Raw genomic sequence first — 16,981 nt, 5'->3', positions numbered from 1 at the left:
ACGTATTTTTGTAAAAAAAAAAAAAAAAATCGCAATAAGCGACTGGTTTGCGCAAAAGTTATAGCGCCTACAAAATGGGGAACAGAATTATGATTTGTTTTATTATTTTTTTTTTTTACTAGTAATGGCGGCGATCTGCGATTTTTATTGGGACTGGGATATTGCGGCGGACGTATCTGACACTTTTGACACAAATTTGGCGCCATTCACATTTATACAGCGATCAGTGCTATAAAAATGCACAAATTACTGTATAAATGTGACTGGCAGTGAAGGGGTTAACACTAGGGGGTGAGGAAGGGGTTAACTGTGTAGCCTGGGTGTGTTATAACTGTGTGGGGGGAGGGGGGTGACTGGGGGAGGGGACCGATGCTGTGTCTCTATGTACAAGAGACACAGATCGGTCTCCTCTCCTCTGACAGCACGTGGAGCTCTGTGTTTACACACAGAGCTCCACGTCCCTGCTGTCACCTGCCGTGTCACCGACGATCGCGTGTACCCTGCGGACATCGCGGCCGCCAGGTACACGCATCGGGTCTTCGGCGATGCGTCGGGACAGTTTTTACCCGCCGCGCGCCACCCAGTGGCGCGCGCGGGTAATGCACATAAAAGGCCGTTTTTAAACGGCCACTTGGCACTTGAGAGCCGCGCTGCGGACGTATTTCGTCTATAGCGCGGATCTCAAGTGGTTAAAAAGTAGAATGTCACATTGCAGTAAAACAGCATAATTACCCATCGTTCCAAATGTTCTCTAGATGTGATTTGACAAGTGCCACAATGGTATCAAACCATACCCAAAAGGTGAAGGAAAATCTGGGCATGGTTTCCTGTCAATAATAAACAAAAGTTTTAGTTATAGAAATCAATATTTTTCTCATTTCCTGCCAAGAAAAGATTGAGAGCAGGATCTCAATTTTTGTGACAGGAAAAATTCCTATTGCAAACTGCAGTAGTCTGTATGCAATTAAGAAAAAAAAAAAAAAGCATGCTCAGAATCAAGCAGAAGAGCTGAACTGCCTATTGAACTTCATTCATCTCGGCTCGTCGTACGTGTTGTACGTCATTGCGTTCTTGACGTTCGGAATCTCAGCCAAGATTTGAGTGACCGTGTGTATGCAAGACTATTTTGAGCAGTTTTTCTGCTGTTAAAAAAAAAAAAAATCACGGTTTTCCTGTCGGAAAAACTGATACAGGGCATAAAGGCTCCTGCTTGACAATCATAAAAGGTCCCAACTCCAGTGTGATGCCATACACAAGCTTAAAAAAACACACATAAAAAGAACAAAATAAACCCCATAAAAACAAAGTTGCTTATACATCTCCTGAGTCAGACCTCCTTCATTTGTGCCTAATATACACCCCCTTCAAGACACAGCAGCTCACAAAGGGAGTCAATTCAGAAAGCAGGGCTAAAGCTGGCCATAGCAGGGAGCAGCAACATTTCGATCCATCTATAGGCAGGCTGGTTGAACTGAAGTCGATCCATCGACTTCAGTTCAACCAGCCTGTCATTTTCTTTCCGTTCAAATAGTGCCGCAACACTGATCATTGTATTCTGACAGCGAGGAAATGCACCCACCGTCAGAACGCAATAGCTGCCCCAGAGTATGCTGATGGGGGAAATTGAGTGATTTTCTTTTGTTCAACCTGCTGGTTCAATGAAAGAAAATGTATCATCTATGGCCAGCCCAAGCGTGGCTCACTGCTGATTGGCCAGTGTATTAGCGGGGACAATGCCAAGCTCCCTGCAACATATATAACTGTAGTGCAGGCACAGTCTACATTACGGGGACAACTCTGCTCTGACATCAGGAGCGATGCATCAGCATTGTCATCCCATCAAAGGAAGCTGCATGAGATAGACTTTACTGGCAGGATCAACGTCTCTTTTTAACCACTTCCATACAGGGCACTTATACACCTTCCCGCCCAGACCAATTTTTAGCTTTCAGCGCTGTTGCAGTTTGAATGACAATTGCGCGGTCATGCTACACTGTACCCAAATGAAATTTTTATCATTTTGTACCCACGAATAGAGCTTTCTTTTGGTGGTATTTGATCACCTCTGGGATATTTATTTTCTGCAAAAAAAATTACCAAAAATTTAGAAAAAAAAAGTATTTTTTTGTTTCTGTTATAAAACATTGTAAATAAGTACGTTTTCTCCTTCACTGATGGTACTGCACTGAAAAGGCGGCACCGATGAGGTGGCACTGATGTGGTGGCATTGATGGGCACTAATATGCGGCACTGATGGGCGGCACGGATGGGCTTGGATAGGCGACACGGATGGGCACGGATAAGCGGCACAGCTGGGCATGGATAGGCGGCACGGCTGGGCTGCACGGATGGGCACTGATAGGCGGCATGGATGGGCACTGATAGGCGGCATGGATGGGCACTGATAGGTGGCACGAATGGCCATCGATGGGCACTATCGTATGTGTTGTACTAATGGATGCCAATCAGTGCCAAACAATGCCTGCCAATCAGTGATGCCCATTGTGGGCACTGATTGGCATCCATTGCGGCACTGATTGGCATCCATTTTTTGTGTCCTTCTCATCCCTGGTGGTCTAGGGTGGCATACCTTTTTTTCTTTTTAATCCCTGGTGGCCCAGTGGGCATCCCTGGTGGTCCAGTGGGCATACTCGGGGGGGCTGTGCTGATAATCGATCAGCACAACTCCCCCCCCCTGTCACAGGAGTAGCCGATCGGCTCTCCTCTACTCGCGTCTGACAGACGTGAGTGAGGAAAAGCCGATTACCGGCTTTTCCTGTTTACATTGTGATCAGCTGTGGTTGGACACGGCTGATCACGTGGTAAAGAGTCTCCGTGAGAGACTCTTTACCTTGATCGGTGTTGCGGCGCGCAGCGGCTCAGAATCCGGAGGACGTTATATGACGTCCAGTCAGGATTCTACAACCACTTTGCCGACGTCAATTTGTCATTGGCGGGCGGCAAGTGGTTAGACTCTGCAGGGGACTAAGGGAAAACTGTAAATGCAGAGGCAGTTACAATTAAGTGTGGAAGCACATAGTTCTTTTTAACGGGGGGCAGCGAGGAAAGTTCTACATTAAAATGAAAAAATATGCAGTTTACCAGTCATTACATATTTACTTGTATTTCACTGTAACAGTTTTAAACATTAGGAATTCTTTAGTACTACAATATGTAAAGCTTACTTTTGAGAACTTGGTCCATGTCACAGCATTCCCTTCTTCACCTACTGTACCTTTAAGCATAAAACATATATGAAATTGATATTTGCATCAAAATAACAAAATGACTTAGGAGTATTACAAGCAAAACACAGCATATATTGCAAGGTTGTATAAAAGAGACAAGGTGCAAACATGTTGTAGACAATAGACCAGTACGTTACTGAGAACAGTACTAATGAGTACTGACAAGTGTGTCCACCAAAAACATCTAATGGGTTTCTCCAAACTGTGTTCCCATTGGTAAGATTTTTCCTCATTTCCTGTTCTGGAGATACAAGGAAGTGAGAGGAAATCTTCCTGACAAGGGGGAAAACCCATCTTTGACAGCCGTCACAGAAACAGTTGTCTCCACTGGAAGATTACCCCCCTATACTCCTGTTTCTGTTCAGACTCCTTTATTTCTGAGAAAGTGAATCAGATACAGCGCCTTGAAAACGTATTCATACCCCTTGAAATTTTCCGAAACTTTGTCATGGTACAACCAAAATGTAATTGTATTTTATTTGTGATTTTATGTGATAGACCAACACAAAGTGGCACATCGTTGTGAAGTAGAAGGAAAATAATAAATGGTTTTCTAATTTTTTTACAAATAGGTAAATATGTGAAAAATGTGGCGTGTATTTGTATTCAGCCCCCCTGAGTCAATACTTTGTAGAACCACCTTTCACTGCAATTACAACTGCAAGTCTTTTTGGGTATGTCTCTACCAGCTTTGCACATCTAGAGAGTGAAATTGTTGCCCATTCTTTGCAAAATAGCTTAAGCTCTGTCAGATTGGATGGAGAGTGTCTGTGAACAGCAATTTTCAAGTCTTGTCACAGATTCTTAATTGGATTTAGGTCTGGACTTTGACTGGGCCATTCTAACACATGAATATGCTTTGCTCTAAACCATTCTATTGTAGCTCTGACTGTATGTTTTGGGTCGTTGTCCTGCTGGAAGGTGAACCTCCGCCCCAGTCTCAAGTCTTTTGCAGACTCCAACAGGTTTTCTTCTAAGATTGCCCTGTATTTGGCACCATCCATCTTCCCATCAACTCTGACCAGCTTTCCTGTCCTTGCTGAAGAAAAGCATCCCCACAACACGCTGCCATCACCATGATGATGTGTTCAGGGTGATGTGCAGCGTTAGTTTTCCACCATACATATGGTTTTGTCTTTAGGACAAAAATGTAAATGTTGGTCTCATCTGAGCACCTTCTTCCACAGGTTTTCTGTGTCCCCCACATGGCTTCTCGTAAACTGCAAACAGGATTTCTTATGACTTTCTTCCTGCCACTCTTCCATAAAGGCCATATTTGTGGAGTGCATGACTAATAGTTGTCCCGTGGGCAGATTCTCCCACCTGAGCTGTGGGTCCTCTTGGCTGCTTCTTTTATTAATGCTCTCCTTGCCCGGCCTGTCAGTTTAGGTGGACGGCCATGTCTTGATAGGTTTTCAGTTGTGCCATACTCATACATTTTATGATGATGTATTAAACAGTGCTCCATGAGTTGTTCGAAGCTTGGGATTTTTTTTTATAACCTAACTCCGTTTTAAACTTCTCTGCAACTTTATCCCTGACCATTTTGGTGTGATCCTTGGCTTTCATGATATTCTCTGTTCACCAAGAATCTCTTCATAGAACAGCTGTTTTTATACTGAAAATAAAATTACACACAAACGCATGCAAACATTGTGGAACATTTCAATGGGTAGGAATACATTTTCAAGACACTGTAGCACAACACATTTTAAAAACAATCTTCCCATTTCTGATTCTAATCAAAGAATAACAAACAAAAATGTCTAGCCGGAGTTCCCCTTTAAGCCAGTAAGGCAACAAAACTATTGTTTATTAACATTTGGTAATATGAGCCTTATAAGGTCCCCAGGCTCACCTCGCTCCTATATTGGCATGAGACCATTAGAAGATGCAGGGGCAAGTGGGTGGAGGATACAGGGAACATCTATTCTCCAAATCTCCTATACTGGGAATGAACCCAGAAGTGCTCAGACCCTTGATATGTCCCATAAAGAGAACCTGTCACTACTAATACATAGAGGACTTATCAGCACGCTTATGATAACAGTAACTTGCTTTTTGTGCTCTGTTAGGGAGATTAGGCCCTTTCTATTCGTCCTGTTTACCACTATCATTAAAAGTGAAAGCAAATTCCAAATTTTGGGTTGTCCCCAAAAAAGTAATAGAGGAGAAATCTTCCAATGGGGATGTTAGTTCTGGTAGGCTGGGGGCCCATAAGGAATTCCCTTAATTTGCAGGGATTTCTTCTCACTTTCTGTTTTGTTAGAGGTTTGCAAAGTCTGTTGAGCATCACAGATTCTGGGTATGGAGCATGGAACCTATTCTGGTTTGCCAAAAAGGCCAAAAACTACAGCACATTTTTTGCCCCTAGATTTAAAGGTCAAATATTCTGAACCACTCCTGGTCCGATGCCCCTCTCTTGACCTCACACTATGACTGACAGGCCGCTGGTATATGGGGGATTTAACACAAATTTTTAAGTCTTTACTCATGTCTGTATTTTGACTATAGTGGATAAGCCTTATACCTTCTTTTGTATTTTTCTTTTGTTCACTGGCAGTGATTGACAGTCTATGCAAATAAACACTAGTTCCCTACCCCCACGGACAAACGCGCCTACTCATTACAGTTCCATTGCATTATTGGAATTGTTGTATGTGATAGCTGTGATTTATGTAGACCGGATCCACATCCATAACATCTGTAGGTGCCTGATCAAAGCGGAGTTCTATGAATTAGAGCTATTATATCACAGAATTCTCAGTGGAGGTTGCAGGTCAACAGTATTGATTTCCAAACTATTAAAGGCTATTATTCACACATATGTGACAACACTGAAGGTGGTTTTAACTTGCATCCTGGAGTTCAGCTTTAATGATAACAGAGCTGCATTAATTTATTTTTATTACATCTAGAGTTCAGCTTTAAGCATGAGCTTAAAGCGGAGGTTCACCCTAATTTTAAAGTACTGCTTAATCAGACCAGCTCAGTGTGTATGCTAACAGTTTGCTATCCATACATTTCGATATTATTGCCATACCGTTGTTCGGGTGTCTAAAGCAGGCACTTCCTGGTTTTCCTCCCACGGGAGTGGGCGTGTCGCTTTATCTCCCAGAGCCCCGTGTTTGCTGGGACTATTTAGCAATGTCTCCTGGGAGCACAGCGTCACGCTGCTCAGGAGACGATTCAGAAGACAAAACGAGGAACTATCGCGTGATTTTACCCGTCATGTGACTCATGCAGCCGGTCACGTGACGAGCATTCATCGATTCCTGAAAGCATTTGCTTGTGGGCTTCACAATGCCCACAAGCAAGATGGAACTGCACTACTCGATTTTTTTATAAATATTAATTTATCGCCAAATCACACAGCGGATGCCTACTAATACCAGAGAAATGAGTACAAGCTTAATTGTGTTTAATGCAGTATATGGACATTTAAAAAAAAAAAAAAAAAAAAGATTTCCCACTCAACCCCCGCTGTAAGTCAGTCTGTTAGAAGCCAAATGTGTTAGATTTAAGATAAAAGCAATTATAAAGATTTGGGAGATTAAAAAACAAACTATACCACATAGTTTCTTTTCCAACATTTGTAGCTGGTCTTTATTCAAACCTCGCTTGGTGCAGCAGGAAAACTGCCAGCTCAGGGCATTAGCTAGGAGAGACCAAGGGGCAGCTGGGGGGTTGGAAAAAAAGTTCACATCCTAAAAAAGAAGCACAGAAAAGCAATTCAGAGCTCCAACTAAAACAATATTCTTAATGTCAGTGAATTACAGTTAATCCGAAAAATATTCACATCGCTTCACTTTTTCCACATTTTGTTATGTTACAGCCTTATTCCAAAATGGATTAAATTCATTTATTTTCCTCAGAAGTCTACAAACAATACCCAATAATGACAACGTGAAAGATGTTTATTTGAAATCTTTGCACATAAAAAAAAAAATCCCATGTACATAAGTATTCAAGGCCTTTGCCATGACACTCAAAATTGAGCTCAGGAGCATCCTGTTTCCACTGATCATCCTTGAGATGTTTCTACAACTTGGAGTCCACCTGTGCTAAATTCAGTTGATTGGACATGATTTAGAAAGGCACCGGCCTGTATATATAAGGTCCCACATCATCAGAGCAAAACCAAGCCATGAAGTCCAAGGAATTGTCTGTAGACCTCCAAGACAGGATTGTATTAAAGGTTCGTTTTTTATTTTCTAAATAGGTTCCTTTAAGCTAGTGCATTTTTGGTTCACTAACCGTTTCCTTCGATTTCCCTTTTTTTCTTTGTCTGAATTCCTCACTTCCTGTAAGCTTGCCCCCATCATCCGAGCCATTCTGGCTGGGAGTTAGTCAGCCAGAACAGCTTACCGAGGAGGAACAGGAAGTGAGAAATTCAGACAAAGTAAACAAAGAAAAAAAAACATTTAGACGGGAAATCGAAGGAAAAGGTAAGTGAACCAACAATGCACTAGCTTAAAGGAACATATTTAGAAAATAAAAAAATAACCTTTACAACCCCTTTAAGGCACAGATCTGGGGAAGGGTACAGAAACATTTCTGCAGCTTTGAAGGTCACAATGAGCACAATGATAAATGGAAGAAGTTTGGAACCACCAGGACTCTTCCTAGAGCGGGCCGCCTGGCCAAACTCAGCGATGGTGGGAGACGGCCCTTAGTCAGAGAGGTGACCAAGAACCCGATGGTCACTCTGACAGAGCTCCAGCATTTCTCTGTGGGAAGAGGAGAACCTTCCAGAAGAATAACCATCTCTGCAGCACTCCAATCAGGCCTGTATGATAGTGTGGCCAGACAGAAGCCACTCCTCAGTAAAAGGCACATGACAGCCCTCTTGGAGTTTGCCAAGAGGCACCTGAAGGACTCTCAGATCATGAGAAACAAAATTCTCAGGTCTGATAAAACAAAGATTGAACTCTTTGACCTGAATGGCAAGCACCATGTCTGGAGGAAACCAGGCTCCGCTCATCGCCTGGCCAATACCTTCCCTACAGTGAAACAGTGGCAGCATCATGCTGTGGGGTTGTTTTTCAGTGGCAGGAACTGGGAGACTAGTCAGGATCGAGGGAAAGCTGAATAAAGCAATGTACAGAGACATCCTTGATGAAAACCTGCCCCTGAGCACTTTGGACCTCACACTGGAGCGAAGGTTCATCTTCCAACAGGACAAAGACCCTAAGCACAAGATGACAAAGAAGTGGCTTATAGAACAACTCTGTGAATGTCCTTGAGTGGCCCAACCAGAGACCAGACTTGAACCCGATTGAACATCTCTGGAGAGATCTGAAAATGGCTGTGCGCCAACGCTCCCCATCCAACCTGATGGAGTTTGAGAGGTCCTGCAAAGAAGAATGGGAGAAACTGCCCAAAAATAGGTGTGCCAAGCTGGTAGCATCATATTTAAAATAGACTTGAGGCTGTTATTGGTGCCAAAGGTGCTTTAACAAAGTATTGAGCAAAGGCTGTAAATAGTTGTGTACATGGGATTTTTTTATTTATTTTCTATAAATGTGCAAAGATTTCAAACAAACTTTTTTAACGTTTTCATTATGGGGTATTGATTGTAGAATTTTGAAGAAAATAATACATTTAATCAATTTTGGAAAAAGAATGTAACATAACAGTATGACCAGCTTCCGCAGAGCCGATTTACAGTTCAGCAGAGGATCGGGGAGCTCGGTCTCAGCCGCCCTTGCTGCTTTTCCTATCCAGGCATACAGCGGGCCCGCACAGGCTCCCTGCAGCAGAGGGCCCAATCGCGAGGGCGACTCCTGCGACCCCTGTACATCGGCCCCTGGCTTTTACAACTTTTTTTATTTAGGCTGGAATTGTATTCACCTTCAGAGAGACTTTTACCTTTGGGTCTGGGCTCAACAAATTAAACCAAAGCACTGAGGCCCATGCTCCTGAGAACTGAATGAGGTTGGAGATCACAACAAATGGTAAGGTAACAGCCTGAGGAAATAATACAACAAAAAAAACACTGTATAAGAGTTTTTCACGAACAAGTTGGTTAATGCACAAAAGTGAGAGAATAATATAAGTAGCAAAGCAAATTTGATGCTTGTTGTCCAACAAACCTGCCTGCTTCACTTGGGCCCCTTTCACACAGGCATATTTAAGCCGTTTTAGTGCTAAAAATAGTGCATAAATAACGGCTGAAATACTCCTGCCCCAGCATTCTCAATGTGAAAACCCGAGGGCTTTTTACACTGAGGCGATGCGTTGGCGGGAGAAAAAGAAATCGGCTGCAAGCAGCATCTTTGGAGCGGTGTGTGTACCACTCCTTCACCACTCCTTCCCATTGAAAACAATGAGACACCGCGGTAATACCGCCGGCAATGCGCCTCAGCGCAGTACTAACCCTTTTTCGACCGCTAGCGGGGGTTAATATCGCACCGCTAGCGACTGAATACAGCCGCAATTCCGACGGTATAGCGCCGCTATACCGCCACCGCACATACTGCCCCAGTGTGAAAGGGGCCTTAGAGAATAATCATGAGTTGTGAGAATGAGCAATGAAAAATCATGACAAAAATATCGAAGGGCACCTAAACAACTGTTCAAAAGTCAGTTTGGCTGCATATTACACAACGTCCTCATTGTTCTTATTAAAAATGCAGACATAGTGTGGGTAACTGCCGATGAACATGCATATCAGTCAGTTGCCTGATAGTCCAGCAGCCTGGATGGGATCTAGGGTGCAACCCCCCCCCCCCCCGATTCTGTATACATGTGCAATGAAGAGAGTCAGCACTCAGTTACAGATCCTCATTGACAATCGGCTCAGCAGTCTTGTCCTGACTGTATATTAGCCAATAAACTGCTGGTGAAGAGTCTGAAACAGAGTGACGCCTCTTTTCCTTGCTATACTTCATTACATTTGGTGGAGGAGATTGACCGCTTTCGTGTTTTGTGAAGGGAAGGCTTCCCCTCCTGACCTCTGCAGCATGCAAATCATGCAAAGCTCATCCAAAGCATCATTATAGACATGAATAAAGGAACAGTCTTCCCAATACTGACATTTTAGTTATGAATATTTACCAGTGGCTCAAATCATCCGCCAGTATCTACCCAAAATAAAAAGGCGTTTGTGTGAGCTGACCCCTTAATGTGTGTACATTTCTAATCAGTGGCGGCCCGTGCTTTGTGGGCACAGGGGCGCCACCCCCCATCCCTGCTGCTGCCCCCCTCTCCATGAGTCCAGCCCCTTTCAGGACGCAGACACATGGATTCCTATAGCAGGAATTCCTATATTAGGGCTCTAATAGGCTTCAAAAAAGGGTGTGATCGGGACACAAGAGAGTGCGCCCCGATCCTACCCAATTGTGTGACTATAGCAAATACATTTTTGCTATTTTTCCCTGTACAGTGCCTCCCCGGCAATCAGGGCCATCTTTTCCATTGGGCACGCTGGGCAGTTGCCCGGGGGCCCCGCTTGCCTGTGGGGCCCCACCGGCTGCCCAGCAACCCCAGTAAAAAATTATGGAGAGTGACGGGTTAGAACTGCCCATGCAGAATACACAGGTCAGATCACAGCATGACGTGGTGCACGTGAAGCACGCACGTCGGAGGGAGGAGCTGCCCGTGAGACGGATTCGACCTGGTCACGGCTGCGGGTGATGAAGGGGTCTAGACCCGGCGGAGCTCCAGCGAGGACTGACGAGATGAGGCGAGGAAGTCCGCCGCGCAGTTGGTCCGCCCACCCCGCAGCCAACATCACCCCCCGTTGATCTCCGAGAGCCCTTCGTCCTCCGTCCCCCCCCCCTCGCATCCCCCCGGCGGCAGGTGACAGGCGAGGTGGATTGGGGGTGGATCAGCTGGGAAGCTTCCTGCAGCGGCGAGTGGGCTGGATGCCCGCCCCCCCCCCCCCCCTGCTTTGCTTGCATAGATTCTAGACCACCACAGCTCCAGGGAAAAAAAAAAAAAAAAAAACAGAGAAGCACACCCAGAGAAACGGCATGAGGTAATATGAACCCTTTTCTTCATGTTAAAAATGGATTTGTAGCAGTATGTGGACCTTGTGATAAGTGAAGACTGGGTAAGAAAGCGGAGTCCCCATACTTTATGTGCAATACTCTATGCCTCATAAGTGGACATGTGAAAGTTTTACTTTTTCTTTACTCCCTATATTTTCTTAATTTGCGCAAGCACCCATGGTCTCCTCGATTCTAGACTCATACCTGGTGGATACTCACACTGATACCGACTGGAGGGGGAGGGGTGGAAAAGTATGAGATACCCCCGCTCCACCGTATTTGCCTCCACCGTATTTGCCTCTATCGATTGCTGTCTGTTTATGGGTCTCTAGGGGGCATTGCTTGGGTGTACAGGCAATAAATATTGGACGGCCGCTCTTAAAGGGCCTTACCTACCCCGACCGGCTATTGGGAAAAAAAAAAAAAAAAAAAAAAAAATATATATATATATATATTTACATATATATCTAAAGGGGTAATAGTGCTAAGGTATCACCTCAGGAGCTTAAGCTTTCAGGACTACAACTTCTAAAGATCTTATACGCCGCGTGAAATAAAGAAAAAAAACATACTAAAAAAAAAAAAAAAAAAAAAACCCTGAGTTACAGGTGGGAAGGTACCAGTCACATAAGAGACACTATTCCCACCTCTGCAGGGCTAGGTAAAATCACAGGAGGGCCAGACCGGAGCCCCAGGGGAACACTAGTGTTGTAGCCAACACCACTGGCCTAACCTTGTCTTTCTGCTGGGCGAGCAGAGGTTGATAGAGGGCATAGCGTGCAGCAGGCCCACCTTACCTAAAGTCTTCCGGTACCCCAAGCCGGCTTCTAGAGGTTTCGAGGGTGAAAACCCCCCCAAATCAGGGGGTACGTAGCTCTTACTAACCACCCACCCTAACGTTCCGGGTAGTTCACGGAAACTTTTAAAAATCTCTGGAAATACTGGGAGTTAGAATTCTAGCCGTTTTCCAGAAACAACCAATATCTCCCCCCTAGTACCCACAACTTCCGCCTCACTAAGTTTTGAATAAAAAAAAAAAAAAAAAATACACAGCGTCAAAAGGAGGACAAAAAAAAAAAATAAAAAAAGAGAGAAGGGGGGGTGGAGGCCTGCCCCTCTCTGCTCAAACTGGGGAAACGTATCAGAACGACAAAGAAATACAATATGAACAAGTCAACAAGGGGGGCTGTCCCGAAAATCCCTAAAGAGACTTCCTCCGTGAGTACGATCAGACACTACATGACCCCGGACGGGAGCTCAAAGAGCCCAGGCCCGACAAAAAAAGTTGAAAAAACTGGGACTACCAAAAAGGGAGTGGGGGGATTGCCATCCCCAACTGCCGATATCTCAACAGAATCTGACCACGTATCTAACCAAATGGATGACCCCAGCCTGAGCTCCCATGTCCCCACCATGGGGGAAATGGACGTAATGTTAAAAAGGGTGGAGAATGTAATAAGAGAGGAAATTAGTACATTAAGAACTGACTTATTTCATATGTTGGAACGAGTAGAGGAAGTTGAGAAAAGAATAGAAAAGCAAGACCTTGATCTCAGCGAAATAAAGAACCAACACTTGACTATGAAACAAAACCAGAGATGGCTGCAATACAGATTAGAAGACCAAGAGAACCGTAATAGAAGGCAAAATTTAAGAATACGATCAATTAAGGAGGAGAAGGGTGAAGACTTGAGAAAAATCCTCAATGATCTGTTTCTCCCCCTCCTGGATAACGGCACGGAAGGTCCCCTAAAATTGGAACGGGTCCACCGTGTGGGGAAGATCAGAGAGGGAGGAGGAAATTGGCACAGGGACATCATTGCTAGGTTCAGACATTTCGAACATAAAGAGGAGATCTGGTTAAAACTGAGAAGAAAGCCTCCCTTATCCTATGCTGGCACGGAGATTCAGATCTTCACGGATTTGGCATGGGAAACCCTGGCCAGAAGAAGATTCCAAAAACCCTTATTAGAGCAGATGCGTAGGCATAACATAAATTACAAATGGGGCTTCCCGGCTTGTCTGATAGGCCAGAAAGAAGGGGTGTCAGCAAAATTAATATTTCCCGAGGAGCTGGCAGGGTTCTGCCGCAAATTGGATATGCCTGCCGTGGACTTACCAGGATGGGTTGAATAGTTAGCGGATAATTGCTTGGCCCTCGGGGTGTAATCTGGAGGTGCTCCTGGGCGCTGAGGGGGGGAGGGGGAGGGGATGACTAGGGAGGGGAACGGGGAGGGCGGATCTGTTACCCCACCCATATAAGATCAAATCCCCGGGAAAGTCCTGGGGAAGAGGGATGGGAGGGTCACAGGGGTGCTCCACCTCATCCACAAGAACCGACGGGTAGGGGGTACCAAGGATCCCTACGGTTCAGAGGCGATGTATAGGCCTGGGCAAGGGGGGGGGGGAGGGGGGAAGGAGAGGAGGAATGTATTGGCCACGGAGGGAGGGGGGAGGAGGGTGCGGGGGGGGGGGGTAAGGGAGAAGGGAATAGGGATTTTTGGCTCCCAAGGAATCTCAAGGGACAGTTTAGCACGAAATGATCTAGGTATAAAATAATGACAGAAGTAAAATTTTTATCCTACAATGTTAAGGGATTAAATTCCGCCGTTAAAAGACTTAAGGTCCTTGCAGAGATCGAACAACTAAGAGCGGATGTAGTATTTGTTCAGGAATCCCATTTAACCATAGACGCGAATATCAAGCTTTTTTCCCCAGCATACCCCACCTGGTTCTATGGTGATTCTATCTCGAAACGTGCTAGGGGCGTCGCAATCGGGTTCACAAGGGGGTTTGGATTCATTTTAGAGGCAAGGATGACAGACCCAGAAGGGAGATTTTTATTCCTAAGGGTAAGGATTGACAATATTGTGTATACCTTAGCAAATATATATGCCCCAAATGTCCACCAAACCCAATACCTTGGGAAAATTCTGGGAAAATTGAATGATTTCGCAAAGGGATACACTATCCTGATGGGCGATTTTAATTTTGTTTTGGATCCGAAAGAAGACAGTACGTTCCGTGGGAGGGAGACAAGAAACGGGCTTCTACAAAGAATAAAACAGAAGATTCATGACCACCAACTAGTTGATGTATGGCGGATCTTTCATCCAAAAGCGCATGATTTCACGTTTTACTCTACCCCCCATGGAACATACTCCAGAATCGACTTCATCTTGGCGGACCATAGGTTGCTGGACTCTATAACAGAGACGGACATAGGAATTATGACGGTGTCAGATCATGCACCAATTTCTATGAAAGTCAAACTTTCTACACAAAAGAGACAGGGGCCGGTGTGGCGCCTAGATGATAGTCTGATACGAGATGAAGGAGGGGCAAGTAGGGTAGAGGCGGAATTGAAACAATTTTTTCATATCAACGATACAGAAGGGATAAACAGCGCAACCCTCTGGGAGACACACAAAGCGTATATTAGAGGAATTCTAATTGCGGAGGGCGCCAAAAAAAAAAAAGAGATGAAAAGTAAAGCAAACACCCTGATTAAAGATATAGGGATTTTGGAACGTGAACATAAAGAGCAGGGATTAAAAGAAACATATCTAAATTTAATTATTAAAAGAGATGCTCTCAAGGAGATTATGGAACAGGAAGCGAGAAATAAACTTAACTGTATCTCCAAAGAGAGATACCTATGGGGCAACAAACCAAGCAAGCTCTTAGCCAAAATGGCTCAAAAAAAGAAAGCTAGAAACTACATCGAAAAAATCAAAAGGAAAGACGGGAAAATGGTTTATGCAACCAGAGAAATTGCGGATTCCTTCAAAGGTTATTATGAGGAACTTTATACATTAAAAAACCAAAGGTACCAGGCAGGGGAAAAAGAGGGGAAGATCCGAGACTTCCTAGACAGGGCAGGACTTCCCAGATTAGAGGAGATGGATAGCTTAAATATGGACCGCCCCATAACCGAAGATGAAATAAAAGTAGCTCTAAACACCACTGCTGGCGGAAAAAGTCCGGGACCGGATGGGTTTTCTTCCCTGTATTATAAGAGATATAGCAACATCTTGATACCGTGGATGTGTAAATACTTCAATGGACTCGGGTCTGAATTCGAAATCAGCAGGGAAGCCACTGCGGCAGTGATCGCATTAATTTTGAAGGAAGGGAAAGATAGTTCTCTCTGTTCGGCATACAGACCTATCTCTCTCCTAAATATAGATACCAAGCTTTTTGCTAAGATTCTCGCGGGGCGACTGAAAGGGGCTATGCACGTCTTGGTTCACCCCGACCAGGTAGGCTTTGTGCCCAACAGAGAGGGGAAAGATAACAGCCTCAGGGCAATCCTTTTGCAGCAGTCCATAAGGCAGAATGTGCCCCCAGGTCTATTTCTGTCAGTCGATGCTGAAAAAGCTTTTGACAGGGTAGACTGGGGGCTCATGATGGAGACTCTAAAGGTTATGGGATTAGGAAACAGGATGTCCCGTTGGATTAAAACACTCTATCACCATCCCACTGCAAAAATAAAAATCAATGGAACACTTTCTGATTCCTTTGAGATGAAAAACGGGACAAGGCAGGGATGTCCCCTGTCCCCTCTTCTTTTCATTCTTTCGTTAGAGCCTCTGCTGTCTACAATTCGTAATGACCCCGACATCAATGGAGTTAGAGTAGAAGGAGAGGAACATAAACTATCGGCCTTTGCCGATGATATTTTGTTCTACCTGACCAATCCGGTTAATTCTATTCTTAAGCTCTCTGAAGTGTTGCAACAATACGGTGCCTTTTCAAACTTCAAAGTGAATGTAACTAAATCGGAGATTCTGAATATCAACTTAAACAAAAAGGAGGTGGGACGTGTCAAGGAGATCTGTGCGTTTCCCTGGACCAAGGAACTTAAGTACCTAGGTATTAAATTGGCCAACACAGCCCAGAAGATGTATAAATTAAACTACGTTCCCTTATTAAACGAGATCAAGAGCGAATTAAAAAGAACGGTAAATAAACCCATATCATGGATAGGGCGTATTAATATGCTGAAGATGGTTGTTGTCCCAAAAATTCTTTATAAATTTTTACTAGTTCCCATAGCCCTCCCTCAGCAATATTTGAGAATTCTCAATGCCTTGTTACTAAACTATGTTTGGAAAAATAAGAAGCACAGAATATCCCTTTCCATCTTAAAACAGGGAAAGCCTCTCGGCGGGCTGGCAGTTCCGGATATTAAAAGCTATTATAAGGCAGCGGTCTTATCACGGGCCATAGAATGGGCACGGGATAGGAGGGACAAAAGGTGGGTCCAAATTGAGAAAGCTTCAACAAGTAAATATTTGAATAATATTATTTGGATCCCTGCACAACACAGAGCACTAGATCACAAAACACAAGATTTAACACGGGACACTTTAAGAATGTGGGACAGGACCCTGACACAATTAGAGGGGAAATTTAATTCCCCATTAATGAACTTAAAAGAAAATTCTTACTTTGCACCAGGCGAAATTAAAATTGGAGGGAACTGGATTAAAGTAGACACTGTTCACTTAGGGGATATCATTAAAGACGGAGAAATAATGACCTATGAAGATTTGAGAGCCAAAACGGAATTTTGGAATCTAGATAGGTGGCATTATTCACAGTTGCACCACTTTGTGCGGCACCTCCCCCGCCCATTACGGACGGATGCGGAGCTAACCCCACTTGAGAAGATTTGCAAAACTAAGAATTCAAAGGGCACTATCACTAAATTATATGAGTTATTGGTAAAGATAG

At 44.3% G+C, this 16,981-nt stretch overlaps 1 protein-coding gene across 6 annotated transcripts in view; it reads right to left on the bottom strand.

The window, feature by feature from the left end:
- Positions 1-16,981, bottom strand: part of STAT2 (signal transducer and activator of transcription 2) — a 126,487-nt gene that overhangs the window by 19,185 nt on the left and 90,321 nt on the right. For 5 of the 6 annotated variants that reach the window (XM_040341048.1, XM_040341051.1, XM_040341054.1 and 2 more), the window contains 4 exons: positions 9,102-9,218; positions 6,820-6,955; positions 3,186-3,235; positions 733-827 (listed from right to left, as the gene is read on the bottom strand). In XM_040341048.1, the coding sequence (XP_040196982.1) occupies positions 733-827; positions 3,186-3,235; positions 6,820-6,955; positions 9,102-9,218 (398 nt within the window). The remainder of the gene's footprint in view (positions 1-732; positions 828-3,185; positions 3,236-6,819; positions 6,956-9,101; positions 9,219-16,981) is intronic. The other variant, XM_040341050.1, reaches the window with a different exon arrangement.

Source organism: Rana temporaria, chromosome 2 (genome assembly GCF_905171775.1).
Source record: "Rana temporaria chromosome 2, aRanTem1.1, whole genome shotgun sequence".
Lineage (NCBI taxonomy): Eukaryota > Metazoa > Chordata > Amphibia > Anura > Ranidae > Rana > Rana temporaria.
The sequence above is the reverse complement of the archived record's forward strand: the minus strand, read 5'-3'. Positions and strand labels throughout refer to the sequence as shown.